At 44.0% G+C, this 17,126-nt stretch overlaps 1 protein-coding gene across 1 annotated transcript; it reads left to right on the top strand.

Moving 5' to 3' along the window:
- The first annotated feature begins 1,180 nt into the window (after positions 1-1,180).
- Positions 1,181-16,906, top strand: LOC119971694 (cytochrome b ascorbate-dependent protein 3-like). Its single transcript, XM_038807596.1, has 6 exons — positions 1,181-1,303; positions 2,237-2,430; positions 4,879-5,087; positions 9,410-9,564; positions 14,337-14,508; positions 15,926-16,906. The coding sequence occupies exons 2-6, from the start codon at positions 2,244-2,246 to the stop codon at positions 15,944-15,946; spliced, it is 744 nt and encodes a 247-aa protein (XP_038663524.1). The 5' UTR covers positions 1,181-1,303; positions 2,237-2,243; the 3' UTR covers positions 15,947-16,906.
- The last annotated feature ends 220 nt before the right edge of the window (positions 16,907-17,126 follow it).

Below are 17,126 nucleotides of genomic sequence, written 5' to 3'. Positions count from 1 at the left end.
ACGAATTTCATTAAGCCCGCTTGCCGGAGTTAGCGCCGGCTGACGCGTCACATGACGTCAGCCGCGCATGCGCGGATTGGAAGACTCCAACCCGCGCATGCGCGGATAACGTCATCGCGTATTTGCGCAAAACCCACGCATGCGCGGGCCGGGATGCCCCTCAGCCGCCCCGCGAATGGATACTGCGGGGCGGCGGAAGGAGAAATAGTGCGCGGGCATCGGGCCCGCTGCCCGCGATCGGTGCCCACCGATCGCGGGCCCATGGCACCCTTGGCACGGCCGTGGTACTGCCGTGCCAATCGGTGCCATGGTTATAAAAAGCGAGTTGTTCCCGCCGTTTTTACGAACGGCCAGACCAGGTGTGTTTGCCGTTCGTAAAAACAGCGTAAAGGGCTGGGACTTCGGCCCATCTATCAGCTGTGAATCGCTGCCGGCCGTAAAAAAAACGGCGGCAGCGATTCGTGTCGGGAGTTGGGCGGGGGGGGGGGGGGGTGGAGAATAGCGGGAGGGCGGAAAAAGTGTCGGGAAGGCCCTCCCGCTATTCTCCGACCCGTCGTGGGGGGCGGAGAATCGCGCCCCTAGTGTTTGAATTACACGGAGATGTAATAATTAACCCTTCACTAGCCATACCATTACAGACTATATATCTGATGTTCGGTGGAGGGCAGAGACATGTGTGCTATCACTGAACAAGGCTTAAAACTTAGCAGTAAAAATAAAAACAGGAATATCCATCAAGTCTGACAGCATCTCTGAAGAGAGAAAGTTAATTTTTCAGGTTGGTAATTTTTATAAGAACTCATGTTAAGTAACAATTAAAGTTTGCCACCATTTTCAAATGTGAACATAACAGTCCGGATTTTGATTACTCTGCCTAGAATTTTTAAAACATTTAACCAGACATCAAAATAGATGCTGTCAAACATCTGAAACTGATGGCAAAGCCTCTTGCGAAAAAAAAATCACCTTTTCGATCCTCCTCCTTACTCCAATCACATAATCAACAAGGAAGGCGGGGCAGAAATTATAATATTAACAACAAGCTTTCAGTTCCGGGAAGGGTAATCCCAAGAATGTGCATTCTCCTTTGAAGGGCCAAACTCGTCTGGGTGACATTGCATTATGGGAGATGCCGTTTATTTTTCAGAATGGGAGATGTTCCATTGCGTGCATCGGACTACAATATCCACAATGCAACGAGGTCGGTGCGCATGCGTTTTTCATGCGGAAGCGAATCGTGAAGGTCGTGCGTATAAAAGTGGCTGTCAAAGCGCCCTTCAGTTGTACAGAGTGGAGGTGTAAGGTAAATTATTATAATTCTGGGCAGGATTGGCAAATCCCGGTTAAGTTGTTGTATGTGAAATTTATGCTGTAGTCGTTATGTCTGGTGGCACTTGAAACTTTCAAGATAGTGATTTCACCTTTAAATTCTATGCAGTATCATCTGCTGTCACGAGCAAGTAAAACATTTTAAGTATCGATTTCGCACCCGTGCTTTAGCTTTTAAGCGTGTCATTTGATGGCCTGTTAGCGAAATGAATTCTTTCTACAACAAACCTCAACAGCTTAATCGATTTTAAACCGCGAGTCAGGACATTTTTTAAAAGAAAATTAACATATATTGCAGTTAGTATTCTACATCAATTTCTATATATCTTAACGTGCAATCATTCATGGCTTCAATGCACTTTACGTTCTCTTACTATCCTATCCATAGACGTCTGCATATTAAAACACCAAGAGAACCTATTCTTATTTGGCAAGTTCTAGTCTGGTCAATTGTATCTCAAGATCCATAGACTTCTGCATAATATGGTCAACTGTATCTCCAAGATCCATAAACTTCTGCATATTAAAACACTATTCTTAGAATTTGATTAAATTCAATGTGCCATTTTCTGTACTGCTGTTTAGTCAATTTAACTTCATTGGTTTTACAGTCCTTTACTTCCTCCTTGTATTCATAGAATCAGTACAGAGCAGAAGGAGACCATTTGGTCCATTGAATCCTCTTTCTTCTCCTCCTTTGCTGCCCCCCCCCCCCCCCCCCCCCCGCCGAATAACATGGTGTACCTATACTACATAGGTGATTCAAGGCAGAAATTGGGGATCAGCAATAAATACTGGTGTATCCACATCCCTTGAATGAATTTTTAAAACCTTTTCATCAGTCAGCAACTTTGGGAGAAGGTTGGAAAACTGAACAAAACTAATTTTATTTTTGTTTGCTGTACAGGGCAAAGATGAAGAGCAGCAGTGTGTTTTATCTTTTCTACTCCTTGTCTCTCCTCTTTGGTCTACTTTGTATAATATTTGTGACTATCTGGAGTAAGAGCTACAGGGGAGGCTTTGCATGGGATGGAACAGTGAAGATGTTTAATTGGCATCCTGTCTGCATGGTGACTGGGCTTGTTGTCCTTTATGGGAATGGTAAGCTTGGAACATATTTTGGTTGATTGCTGATATTTGCCTTGAGAGCTACCATGTTTCTGTGCTGTGTATTCTACAAAATGATACTTTCTCTAATTTTCAAATTTTACTTAACCATAATTTTGATCATGTTTTATATTAGTACTTGCCATTTGTAAATTTCTGTAGCCTACACCATTCAATCTAGCTATCTGATAGCACATGCCAAACTGCTGCAGAAAACAATCACATGGTATCAATTTCAGCCCCAGATAACTAACGAACATTGCTCAGTCATCCCCACCAGGTACTCCACAATAGCTGGGGGAACATGTGTTAAACTTGGGGAGAGCTGTACCACAGGCTTGTCAGCAACCTGACCTATACCTTGAAGTCAATATCCCAGACTTCTCCATACCACAATAGATGGTGACACAAGAAGAAGTGGCCCTGGGTGTCCTCAAAATTGATTCTGAAGCCCTGGAGACTCTGGTATCAGATAAAACACAATGAGGAAACATTCCACCCTCCCTCAACTGATGGAATCAGGGCTCCTTCATGTTGAAAACCATTTAGAAGAAGCACTGCGGGTAGCGAGGGTCATTGCAGCTAGCTCAGTCCTGAAGGATATAGCTAGCTGAATGGGCCTGCAGCAGAAAGCAAGCAAAAAAAAAAAACTGCACTTGACAACATCTTTACCAAACTACCTGCTGCAGATGCATCTGTCCATGGCAGTGACATCTGCGCCATCCTTGTGGAGATGAGGTCCCATATTCACATCGAAGATAATTGTGCTAAATTGTATAGTTTCACAACAGAACCAGCAACTCAAAACTGGGCAATCGTGAGGTGCTGTGGGTTAGCAGCAACAATTGTACTTCATCACATTCTGTAAGCTGCTGACCCAGTGCATCCCTCAATTTGTCATTAAAATCTAACCGGGGGACCAACCGTAATTTTCATAAGGGCATGACTGCCGAGTTGGCTGAAGTGACTTGATAAATTAGGTTAAGGGATGGGTTAATGGAGATGCAGAAGGGACTGACCCACTATCCCTGGTTAACCAAGGATGGGGAAAAGATTAATAAGTACAAGAGAAAGCTAGCCAGAGATATGAAAAGTTTTTTATAAATATTTAAAATAAACTAGGAAACCAAGTGAGTGTTGGTCCTGAGTCTGGAGAATTGATAGGAAATGGCAGATGAATTAAACATGTATTCCAGAAGCAGTTATGAACCAGGAAATGGGAGGTAGCAACTCTGAAAATTGGTCACTAGAGAAGTAGTAAATTGCTGGAGCTGACCAAGAGCCTGGGCATCCTAGGATCTTGGTGGCTAGTGATGTAGTTGATTATTGAGTTTAATTTTCCCAAGCTCCTTTCATTTGACAAGGCTATTTAAAATGAAGGGGGACAGAAAGCCTTGAGCAAAGTGAAGGACAAAGGAGGGGAGGGGGGGGGGGGGGGGGGGGGAGAGGGGGGAACAACTGTGCACTTGCTTTCTATTTTCTTGTGCATAATAACCCTATAGAAACATTGAGCTTATCATTTTATTCTCATACTGGCCATTGAAGCTGTTCGGTCAACTGTGGAAGATTCATTACTGTGATTCTATTGCTTTGGCTGATAATATGATGATTTACACCCTGCACTGTGGTGAGACTATCAAAAGTATATTTAAACTTGTCCCTAAATTTTTTAATGCATCTACTTGTGTGCACATCCTTCAAGAGACTACTGTAAATGAAAGGCCACTTGTAATGGACAAAATTTGCCATCCTCCAAGAATTCCATAGCACTTTGGAAACTGGAACCAAAAAAAAACGAAACCTTGAAAAATGAATACTAAAACAGAAACTTTCCCAGCACACCGCCACCGTATGTTTGTAGGGTAGTCTCAATCCAGGATGTCTGATTGTTGCAAGATTAAGGACATATCCAAAAGTGGGAGGGGATTGTGGCAATTCTGTATCCTTTGTCTGGAACCATTGTGGCTGATTGCATTTTGGTTTTTGGTACTGCATATAGGCTTGTGCCATTGTAACACGTGAGCCCAAGTCTGGGCCCATAGTGCGTGCGTGTGCGCCCCGGGCCGTGCATCCATACGTGGACCATAGCCACTGGCGTCCGTACGTGTATTGATGTACCTTGAGAGCAGGATACTAATGTTGTCAATTACTGGTGGTGCTACAGAATTGATTCTAAATCTTCTCCACCCTGACTGAGGTACATGTCTGCCTACCTACATGTCTGCCTACCTACAACACCCAAGTTAGTGTATATGTACATAACCACCTCTCTGTGCTTGCCAGCCTTTAGCTTGAGCACAACTGCTCAAGGTGGTGCCCAAGTGAAAAATACTGGCCTTTTGCCATGAGTAAATGGGTAAATGGTTTAAATTAATATCAAATTCAGCTGAAAATTGATTTGTACACTTGTGTGAATAACTGTGACCTATTCCTTCCTTTCAGCAACTCTTGTATACAGGTTGCCCTTCACCTGGTCCAGCAACAAGTTGATACTAAAGTTTGTTCATGCTACATTGAACCTTGGTGCATTGTCTCTAGCTGTCATTGGGTTACTAGCAGCATTTGGGTTCCACAATAAGATGCACATCCCCAACTTGTATTCTATGCATAGTTGGGTGGGGTTTGCAGCAGTCATTCTCTTTGGTTTGCAGGTAAGCAGTGTTTAAAATGTAGTAATTTTAACCTTTTCTATAAACCTGTTTTTCAAAAAATCTCTCATTGGCTACTCATTTACGAACTACTCCCACAATCACTAAGTGTTGACCTAATTTCTGTTCTATGATGCCTATTTGACAGTTTCACTATATATAGACAGAATCTGTTCTTGCCAGAGCACTGATTCACTAGGGTTGGAATAGAATTGCTACATTTGGGCTGGCATTAAGGGACAGAAATTCCTTTCTTAGTTACTCCAAGAACTCTTTCTATGTGTGCGTATCAACATTTTGAGGATTAGGAATCACAGAATACCACAGCGCAGAAGAAGCCCAAGTCTGCACTGATGCATAAAAGGTCCAGACCTGCCCACCTAATCCCACTTGCCAGCCTTGAAGGTTATGGTGTGCCAAGTGCTCATCCAAGTACTATTTAAAGGATGAGGTATCCTGCCTCCACCATTTTATTTTCCCCTAAACCTCCCTCTCCTCACTTTGACTTGTGCCCCCCCCCCCCCTCCCCCATTGGAAAAATTAATAAAGAAAGGACACTTGTGTCTTTGATCAAATGTTATGCAGATTTGTACAGGCAGAGTGGATTTGAAAATAAAACAAAGCAACAAAATAAACAAGGAATGAATGATGGAAGAGAAAATTCTGGAAAACCAGGGGGATGGAGAGAGGGACTGAAAGCAAGGTTTGTTTGAGGCTCCTCTTCCACATGATCAAAACCCTAATACCTAGGCCATTCTTGTATGAAAGGGATATTTGACGCTATTTTGGTTCTACAGCAACACCTTTTTTAAATTGGTATTGCTCAACAAGGCTGTGCTCTTCAACATCAAGCTCCTTGACATCAGCCATGTCCCTGAAGTTTTTCACATGTGCATTTTGACTGTCATTCTGGGCCTGAATTGATACTTGTCTAATTTTTTTGTTGTCCCCAGTTCATGAACTCTTTTCTGTGCTGGTGTTTTGACCCTGTGTAGGTACTGTAACTATATCTGCCTGAACTCTTATTGCTATCCAACACTTCAACAGCTTTTGTCTTTCACACTCTCTGCTGATACTTTCTGTTACAAGCCTATTAATTTGTTCCTCGTTTTGTAAATCACATTCTACTGCTTCACCTTTGTACAGACTTGTTCTTGGTTTTTCCCCCTTATTTGGCTGTTCTGTCAAACTCGCCCCTATTTAGTTACTTGAATCTTTCTACCTCACATGACTACTTTACTTCCATGGTATTCCTCTTGATTTCAGCCAGGTTCGATTCCTGGCTTGGGTCACTGTCTGTGTGGAGTTTGCAGGTTCTCCCCATGTCTGCGTGGGTTTCCACTGGGTGCTCGGGTTTCCTCTTACAAGTTCCAAAAGATGTGCTTGTTAGGTGAGTTAGACATTCTGAATTCTCCCTCGGTGTACCCAAATAGGCATTGGAGTGTGGTGACTAGGGGATTCTCTCTAACTTCATTGCAGTGATAATGTAAGCCTACTTGTGACACTAATAAAGATTATTATGAATTACTGATCACCAGCCCTTCACTGAATCTCATGAGAGATGTAATGGGGAATCATAAAGATGGCAATGAAACCAAATTGACATGTGTAACATTGGGAAGGATAGGAAGTAGAGTAGCTGTAATCCTGGAGACAGCAAATATTTAACTAGCAATAAAATAGTTGCAATTAATATGGATTGAGGAGATTCATCATGGTTATGGGGCAGACTAGACTACCAAAAAAATGGATGGGAATTGCAGGAAGAAAGGTCAACAAATATGCAAGTGAGTAATAGGCATATGATGTGTATGGAATTCTGACAGTAATGCTTGTATAGGATTGTGCTCGGGCCACATGGTCACCAACTATTCCTTCGGACAGAAGCACTGATATCCTTGTAAATAGTTTTGTACTATCTGGAAAAATTGATCAGGTTGTGCTGCACAGGATAGATATGGAGAATTGGGAGAACCTAAAACAAATTTGATATCGCCTTTTACAACTACTATCCCAGGAGGTAGTTGACCAATAGCTTGGATGCTTTCCAGAGGAACTTGGACAAGTTCATTGGAAGGATTCCTGTCCATATGGAGTGGCATATCATTAAATCTGTATGCACAATGACCTGTCCCCATGTTTTATTCTATGTATATAATCACTGCAACCTTGGCCATACCTGCCCTCTTGTCATTGTGGCCTCTCTACTCTTCTGCTATCTATCCTTAATTACTGCCTTAATCTGCATCTACAAATGTAATTGGAGATGGCCTTGTTTCTCCTCTACATCCCCACCTTCTTTTATTGTAGGAGGAGAGGATGACAACCACACATGCACCCGGTAAAACAATTATTCAAACAAAATGCTGGATAAACCAATGTCTGGCAGCATCTATGAAGAGTAATGTTTTCAGTACTGACCAATCGAGATTCTGTGGCTGATGGATGCTGCCCAACCTGCTGAGTTTCTCCAGCATTGTTTTTAGATTTCCAGTTTCAGTACTTTGCTTTTTTTCCCTGAACCAAACTTGTGACCTTACCCAGACTGTGAGCAGATATTATGTAGTTCTGCAATATGCCATTCATTTGAAGATCACCTGTTAGATTAATGTGATCCTTGTTACAGCAAATCTCAGCAGAACATGTTCTCCTGAAATTTGCTGTAACAAGGATCATGCTCTCTTCACCATCCTTTCCTGCAATGACTTCCACGTGACAGCTCTACTTGATGGCTGGAGTGAACAAAGTACAGCTCAGGAACAGGCCCTTCGGCCCTCCAAGCCTGTGCTGACCATGCTGCCCGTCTAAACACTTCCAGGGTTGTATCCCTCTATTCCCATCCTATTCATGTATTTGTCAAGATGCCCCTTAAACGTCACTATCATCCCTGCTTCCAGCAGCAAGTTCCAGGCACCCACTACCCTTTTGTGTTTTAAAAAAAAAAAGAAATACAAAAAACACAAACTTGCCTCGTACTTCTACTCCGAACCTTGCCCTCGCACTTTAAACCTATGCTCCCTAGTAATTGACCCCTCTACCCTGGGGAAAAAGTCTCTGACTATCCACTCTGTCTTTGCCCCTCATAATTTTGTAGACCTCCGTCGGGTTGCCCCTCAACCTCTGTTGTTCCAGTGAGAACAAACAGTTTATTCAACCTCTTCTCGTTGCTAATATCCTCCATACCAGGCCACATCCTGGTAAATCTCTTCACCCTCTTCAAAACCTCCACATCCTTCTGATAGTGTGGCGACCAGAATTGAACACTCTGCTCCAAGTGTGGCCTAACTAAGGTTCTATACAGCTGCAACATGACTTGCCAATTTTTATATTCCATGACCTGGCCAATGAAAGCAAGCATGCCGTATGCCTCCTTGACCACCTTCTCCACCTGTGTTTCCCCTTTCATTGATCTGTGGACCTGTATACCTAGATCTCTGACTGTCAATACTCTTGAGGGTTCTACCATTCACTGTATATTCTCTACCTGTATTAGACCTTCCAAAATACATTACCTCACATTTGTCCAAATTAAACTCCATCTGACATCTCTCTGCCCAAGTCTCCAAACTATCTAAATCCTGCTGTACCCTCTGACAGTCCTCATCGATATCCGTAATTCCGCCAACCTTTGTGTCGTCCGCAAACTTACTAATCAGACCAGTCACATTTTCCTCAATCATTTATATATACTACGAACAGCAAAGGTCCTAGCACTGAATCCTGCGGAACACTACTAGTGACAGCCCTCCAATCAGAAAAGCACCCTTCCATTGCTACACTCTTGCCTTCTATGACCTAGCTAGTTCTGTATCTATCTTGCCAGCTCACCTCTGATACCGTGTGACTTCACCTTTTTGTACCAGTCTGCAAAAGGTTTTGTCCAAAAAAAAGTGCTTCTGCTACTCAGCAGGACTATACATTTTCATCCTGCACCACACCCCCCCCCCCCCCAATAAATTCTGTATTTGTGGCACAAGATTTTTGTTTTTTATCCTACAAGTTACAAAACCATCTCATTGTTTACTCAAAAAATCCAATTCAGATTGAAATCAATTCATGTGGTCTCCAAGAGACAGTCAAGAAAAGGCGTTGTATCTCACCTTGGGCTTGATCTTGGCCAAAAGGCTGAGAAGATGCTAGATTCTTTTGGCATTTGCAGAGCAATGCTTTTCCTGTCCTGGCCAACATGATTCCCCAACCAACACTTTGTAAACCCTCAGTATCAACTGCTCGCAAGGGGCTGGTCAAACAAATTGGCAGGAAAATGTAGTTTGCCATTTGAGTTCATTTTGTGATTCTTATTTGTTTCTCCTTTTAATCTATAGTGGCTGCTGGGATTCCTGGCTTTTTTGTTGCCTTGCACATCCCCTTGGCTTCGAGCTGCTTACAAAGACCTGCATGTCTTCTTTGGACTTTGTATCTTACCAATGACCATTGCTGCATCTCTGACAGGGATTAATGAAAAGTTGATGTTTGTGCTGTAAGTAAACTGGGGTTTAAAAGTTTATTTATTTTCAATATTAAACTATGCTATCTCTAACTACAGAAATCAAATACAACTGCTCCTTGCCCCATTTTCTAACTCTTAGAATCCCTGAAGTCACATGATATATATATATATATATATATATATATATATATATATATAACTTTTTCTGTGGTTCCCTCCAGTGGTAAGCATTATCATTAACCTGTTAACTCTTTACACCCCAGTCAATATAAATATCATAACAGGAGTGACCAGCCAGGTTTCCAAATTCTGTTTCCTATCCAGTGACTCTTGCTGTGTTGGTCTTAACTGGATGTCCTGATCCTGTGTTGTCAGCAATCCTAACTTAAGCAGGCTCTTATGAACCTACAAAGTAGTGTAGGGTGGCTGCTGCTGCCAGATTCTGTGTAAAAGATAAAAATAGATTGGATTCCAGCTGATGCATAGGAGGTGAAATGTGGAAAGATCCAATTGCACCTCCGAAATGACAATTCTTATTTGTGTGCTTGGATTTTAATTACCCTACCATTGTTGTGTTAACATGGCTGTATGCCAGAAGTTCTCAACCAGGACACAAACTGAAACTGCTGAATGTTAATCATTGGAGCCTAGTAATGCTAGCTGCCTGCTCCCTGCAACCCCAAATATTGCAAGTCTCCAGCCTGGATTGACCCTGGATCCTACCACCCTCGATACCGTCCTTGCTAAACCCTTCCAAAATTCGCCCAGCGCTGGGCATGCCCAGAACATGTGGACATGGTTTGCTGGGCTCCCTGAGCACCTAATACACCTGTCCTCGATCCCAAAAAACCAGCTCATCCTTGTCCCGGTCATATGAGCCCTATGCAGTACCTTAAACTGTATGAGGCTAAGCCTCGCACACTAAGAGGAGGAGTTCACCCTTTTTAGGGCATCCTCCCAAGTCCCCTCCTCAATCTCCTCGCCCAGCTCCTCCTCCCATTTATCTTTCAGCTCTTCCACCGAGGTCTCGTCTACCTCCTGCATCACCTGGTACACTTCCGAGATCCTCCCCTCTCCAACCCATACTCCCGAGAGCACCGTGTCCTGAACCCCATGTGGCGGCAGCAGAGGGAACCCCGCCACCTGCTGCCTGACAAACGCCCTTACTTGCATGTACCTAAAGGTGTTCCACGGGGGAAGCCCAAACTTCCCCTCCAGCTGACCCAGCTCACAAACTTCCCGTCTATGAACAGGTCCCCCAGCCTCCTGACACCTGCCCTGTGCCAACTCGGGAACCCGCCATCAATTCTCCCCGGAACAAACCGGTGGTTCCCCTGTATCAGGGAACCCATCGAGGCCCCTGCCTTCCCCCTGTGCCGCCTCCATTGCCCCCAAATCTTGAGGGTAGCTGCCACCACCGGGCTCGTGGTATACCTCGTCGGAAGGAGCAGCAGCGGTGCTGTTGTCAGTGCTTCCCGGCTCGTGCCTACACAGGATGCCATCTCCATCCTCTTCCATGCTGCCCCCTCTCCGCCCATTACCCACTTACGCACCATCGCTGCGTTGGCAGCCCAATAATACCCACAGAGGCTGGGCAACACCAGCCCCCACCCCTGCCTCATTCCAAGAACACCCGTCTCCCCCTTGGAGTCCCGTGTGCCCACACAAACCCCGTAATGCTCCTGTTAACCCGCCTGAAAAAGACCTTCGGGATAAGGATGGGGAGGTACTGGAACAGGAACAGAAACCTCGGGAGCACCGTCATCTTGACTGACTGCACCCTACCCGCCAAAGACAGTGGCAGCATGTCCCACCTCTTAAACTCCTCCTCCATTTGCTCCACCAGCCTTGAGGTTTAGCTTATGCAAGGCCCCCCAGCTCCTGGCCACCTGAACCCCCAAGTACATGAAGCTCCTCTCTGCCCTTTTCAGTGGGAGCCTCCCAATGTCTCTGCCTCTGCCTCTAAAGCGCCCCATCCCCCCCTTCTCCACCGGAGGTTCGGACCGATATAGTCTCTCATATAAAAGTCCCTGAAGACCCCATTAATGTCTACCCCCCCCCCCTCCGCACCACATTTCCTCCCCGGTCCTTAACTCCACCAATCTCCCTAGCCGCATTCCGCTTACGGAGCTGGTGTGCCAGCATCCTACTCTCCTTCTCCCCATACTCATCCACCACACCCTGAGCCTTTCTCCATTGAGCCTCCGCCTTTCTGGTGGTCAACAAGTCGAACTCGGCCTGAAGGCTGTGCTGCTCCCTCAGTAATCCCTCCTCCAGGGCCTCCGCGTACCTCCTGTCCACCTTCACCATCTCCCCCACCAATCTCTCCCTTTCTCTCTGCTCCCCTCTCTCCCTGTGGGCCCGAATGGAGATCAACTCCCCCCGAACCACCGCCTTCAGCGCCTCCCAGTCTGTCCCCACTCGGACCTCCCCATTATCGTTGGCCTCCAGGTACCTCTCGATGCATCCTCGAACCTGCCCCCTCACATCCTCGTCCGCCAGCAGCCCCACCTCCAAGTGCCACAACGGGCGCTGGTCCCTCTCCTCCCCCAGCTCGAGGTCCACCCAATGCGGGGCATGGTCAGAAATGGCTATCGCCGAGTACTCAGCGTCTACTACCCCCGCAATCAGTGCCCTACTCAAAACAAAGAAATCGATCCAGGAGTAGGCCTTATGCACATGGGAGAAGTATGAAAATTCCCTGGCCCTCGGCCTCGCGAACCTCCAAGGATCCACCCCTCCCATCTGGTCCATAAACCCCCTCAGCACCTTAGCCGCTGCAGGCCTCCTACCCATCCTGGAACTGGATCGACCCAGTGGCGGATCCAGCACCGTGTTGAAATCGCCCCCCACCTCCAAATCTGGAATCCCGCCCAACATGCGCCGCATGAAACCCGCATCATCCCAATTCGGGGCATATACATTGACCAGCACCACCTGCTCCCCTTGCAGCTTGCCGCTCACCATCACGTACCTCCCTCCACTGTCTGCCACCACACTCGACGCCTCAAACGACACTCTCTTCCCCACCAGGATCGCCACCCCCTGGTTTTTTGCATCCAGCCCTGAATGAAACACTTGGCCCACCCACCCGTTCCTCAATCTAACCTGATCCGCCACCTTCGGGTGCGTCTCCTGAAGCATAGCCACGTCCGCCTTCAACCCCCTCAGGTGCGCGAACACGTGGGACCGTTTGACCGGCCCATTCAGTCCCCTCACATTCCAAGTGATCAGCCGGATCGGAGGGTCACCTGCCCCCCTCCTCCGTCGACTAGCCATCACCCTTTCGTAATCCGCCACGTGGTCCATCATTTTGTTCTTGATGTCACACCTGATAGTTAGACTACAAAATTGACATTGATGATTCTCACGCGAACCTGCAGACTCTGCACACAAGTGACCCAAGCCAGGAATTGAACCTGGGACTCTGGTGCTGTGAAGCAACAGTGCTAACCACTGCTACTGTGCTGCCCTGTCCCCTCCTCACATAATTATTGTCAATTGCAAATAGTTGAAGCTTGAGCACTGATTTTTGTGGCATTCCACTAGTTAGTTTTGTCATCTTAGTGACCCATTTATCCCCAGATTGACTAAGTCATCTATTCATGCTAATCACCAAGCTCTTTCATCATTTGTGAGAAGCAAACTAGTTGAAAATCATTCTGCTTGTCTCCCTTCATGTTGCCATTCTTCTAGGATCTTTCCAGCATTCAAATAATTTTGTAAGATCACAACCAATATATTCCCTTCTATAGCCACATAAATATATTGGGATGACCTTTCCATTACAATGGTTTTGCTAGTATGTTTTCTCCAATAATTTTAATATCCTCACTCCTTTTCTGCTCCTTGATTATCTACTATTCGTGGATGCTTTGTCCCACAAGAGAAAATAAATGCAAAATATTTGTTTTCCTTGTTTCCTGTTTTTAATTACTGCATGGTATGTGGTGATATGCCTATGTGTTATATCATAGATGGATGGTGTGCAACCTCCAACCAGCAGGTGTTGGTGCAGACACCCATGTGGTTTCCAGACCAAGGTTATGTGACCAGTGACTTCCATATAAGGGGAGACCCATCTGGCCATCAGATAATTTCGGAGGGTAATAAGACATGCAAGTGAATGCTAGGTGCAGTTCCAGAGGAGTAACGAGCAGACTCCATGATAACGCTCTCTGTAACAGATTGCTGTCTTATGAGATTCTGGTTTGGGCATGTCTAGGTGTGGTGGATTCCTTTGTATAGAAGACCAAACACCACAGTGGGTGAGGTTATACAGGCAGAATGTTGGCCACCAAATTTCATGTTTGTCTAACTATCATATACAAAAGATTTTGTTACAGGTCTTGAGTTTCTATGATTAAGCAAAGATATGCTGAACAGGGTGGCATGTGGTGCAGTGGTTAGCACTGGGACTGCGGTGCTGAGGACCTGGGTTTGAATCCTGTCACTGGAGTTTGCACATTCTCCCCATGTCTGTGTGGGTTTCATCCCCACAAACCAAAGATGTGCTGGTTAGGTAGATTGGCCACGCTAAATTGCCCCTTAATGGGAAAAGAAAAATAATTGACTATAAATTTATATTAAAAAAAATATATGCTGAACCCCCTGCTCTAAAAGAATCATTTGACACCCTTCATAAAGTCTTTACTATAATCAAAGGTTTGGAATGGGCTGCTTGTCACATCATTCTCTGGAATTCATAGGTTTGGGGGTGGGGGGGAATACTTGAGATTAAAAATAGGAAACTTGTCAAGTTAAATTAATTACTACATCTTTATGCTCCTATTTTCCTCTAGCAATGCTCCAAACTCAACTGCTCCCTATAAGAAGCTTCCACCTGAGGCATATTTGGCCAACACTTTGGGAGTGTTACTGTTGTGTTTTTCATTGACTGTAGCCTGGATGCTTCTTAAACGTGATTGGCAGCGACCGAATGTACGCACATCTGCACTCAGCGATGCCACTGAGGTACTTTGTGAAAACAAAATTCCATGCATCATCTAAACCAAACTGCAGTGTTTTTACCTCATTTATTTATTTTACTATGACTGGCAGATTTTAAGGGCAAAAATTCCAATGTCCCTTCTCCACACCACTCTGTTCCTATATCATGTACTGAAGTGAGGGTATGGAAAAACCTAAAATTCTGATTTCTGACTGTTTTATCTTACAGTTAGATGCATGAGCAATTGTAGAATGAGTTGGGCTGATTGTGCTTTTGAAATGGCAAAGCTCAGCCCCCCACTTTCCTCACAGATCATGCAGTTGGATACTATTTTGGGTAATCTGTTTTCCATTGCCTACCACGTTTGCGAAGATTTCAATGATGGAAATAAGAGTACAAGTGTTTCTGTTTTCACTGCATGTCATACTTGAACAAATTGAATTCTATTGAAATGTCATACTGGAATATTACCTAACATTTTGTTTTAAAGTAAATTTTAAGATCAATGTTGAACTAGTACAACAAAACTCTGAACTGAGTGTCTACAAATACTTTTGCCCCATTAGTCCCTTTTGTAAAATTAGTTATCCTTTCGTATCACCTACAATGATGTGTGTATACACTCTTGTCCCCTGAGGTCACATTCTAAACTGTCACCCAGATGAATTTGTTACGGAAACTGAGGTCAAGTCTGTCAAACAGTTCTGAAGTTAAAGTGTACCCAACAATTTTGACAGTTCTCCCCAAACCACTTTGACTGCTTTTCCATTCACATTTATCGAGTTCCAAATGTTGCAAAATCTTGTATGAATTTTATCAAGCTAATTTGCGGAAGTGTGAAACTTGTACATAATTACAGTTCCTCATTCTAGTATACTGCTGGACTTCCAGGTTGTAGCTACTAGACATGCAAAGGTAGCTCAAGTATATTAAACCCTGCTGATCTGTTTGCTGGCAGGAATAACTGTCTTTCAGTCTGATTAACATCAGAACAAAATCTAAGCCAAAAGACTTTAGGTATATTCTTAATTGTCTAATTATAATGAACATGTGTCTCCTAGTGGGGGAGATGTCCTGGTTCGGTGCCAGGTTTGATCATACTGCTGAAGAATAGATTGGGCTTGATGAGAATATCTTGCTAGTATTAAGAGTGCTGAATCAAATGGGTTTCTAAGATTGCGAGCTTCTGTGGAACAATATTCAAACAGACCTTCTGTCTGAAGCAGAGGATAAATTGTCCATTCTGACTTAACTGGGTCTTTGCCATACTTGCTGCTTGAACAAACAAATAATAGGGTGAGCATGACTGTCACCTAGATGTCTTCAGTGCACTTAACGGTACATGGGAAGTAAGCATTCTGTAACAACCAGATAAATGTAATGTACAATTATTTGTTTGGCTACCTAATACTTGCTGACTGAAATCTCTTTTTTTAATAGCCACTTCTGACTGAGAACTAAATGAGGAAATTCATGAAGCTTAAGGATACAGTTGAAGAAGCTAGTCTTGACTGGAATGGAGATGTCTTGATCACCAATCTTTTATTTTAGTAGCTCTGGTGTCAACTGCATTTGCCAAGTCTGGCAAGATAAAGATTTGATTGAGCCAAGTTATATTTTCTTTGAATTCATCTCAGTGCTTAAAAGGAAGAGGCATGGAATGACTTTCTTATCTGCTTTGCACTTTAGATTTATGGTCAGCCTATTCAAAAGCTGAGCTATACAGGTAATCAACTTTATCAAACAACATTGTGCTACACTTTACATTTGAAGGCAGTGACTCTAGCAACTAATGATGAATGCAAGTAAGAAACTTGCTAGAAAATGTATCTCCAGGCTGCCTAACTATCACCACTTGAAGCAGCTTTCTCTCACCGACCAAATTGTTGTCAAGTCTACACTTTTATTTTGACGAAGAAACTGTTTGATGTAGCTGGTGGTGGAACAGAACAGCACATTGCTATAAGAAGTTGTGCATCATAGTGAATTATACATTTTGTGACCAGGCTTTAATCCAGCTCATTTAGGATGAATCTCTAATGCTTACGCACTTGATGGTAGTCTCTACTGTCCAAAGCTGTGGTGTGACCACCATTCACAAATTCGTGTTTGTCCACATTCTAATCTACACTATTCAAGTTGTTAGCTGCACTAGTATATGCGCACTTTATCTGACTTTGATTTGGGTCAACAGACTTTTAAAATTTATTCATGCAGCACAAGAAGCTACTTTGTGGAGAGAAGAGAAACTATTAGTACTATGACCAAATTTTAAAGTTCTGATTTTAAATGTAAAGAATCAGTTGCTGTATACACCATATGATTTGTTTATGTGTTTACTATTAACAGATTCAGGCCTACAGTTGAACTTGGTGTTCATTCAGGTCCATTAATAAATGAATAATTGCTGACTTGTGAAAACTAGCTTTGGCCACATTTTAATTTGGTGGTGGGGGGGGCGGGTGGTGGTGTATCATGGTTGGCAGAGGGTGCTTATGCAAAAATGAGTCCGAGACCTAGTTTCGAGTAAGTTGCTGTTTGATTTAACATACGTTTTAAAATTTTACACTGCGCATGTTATACCTGAAGAGGTAGCAAGGTATGAGTGACGATTCTGGATAAGTTAATATCTGGAAGTGGT

This window comes from Scyliorhinus canicula, chromosome 9, assembly GCF_902713615.1.
Source record: "Scyliorhinus canicula chromosome 9, sScyCan1.1, whole genome shotgun sequence".
In the NCBI taxonomy this organism is placed as follows: domain Eukaryota; kingdom Metazoa; phylum Chordata; class Chondrichthyes; order Carcharhiniformes; family Scyliorhinidae; genus Scyliorhinus; species Scyliorhinus canicula.
This window is presented reverse-complemented; position numbering and strand designations above follow the sequence as displayed.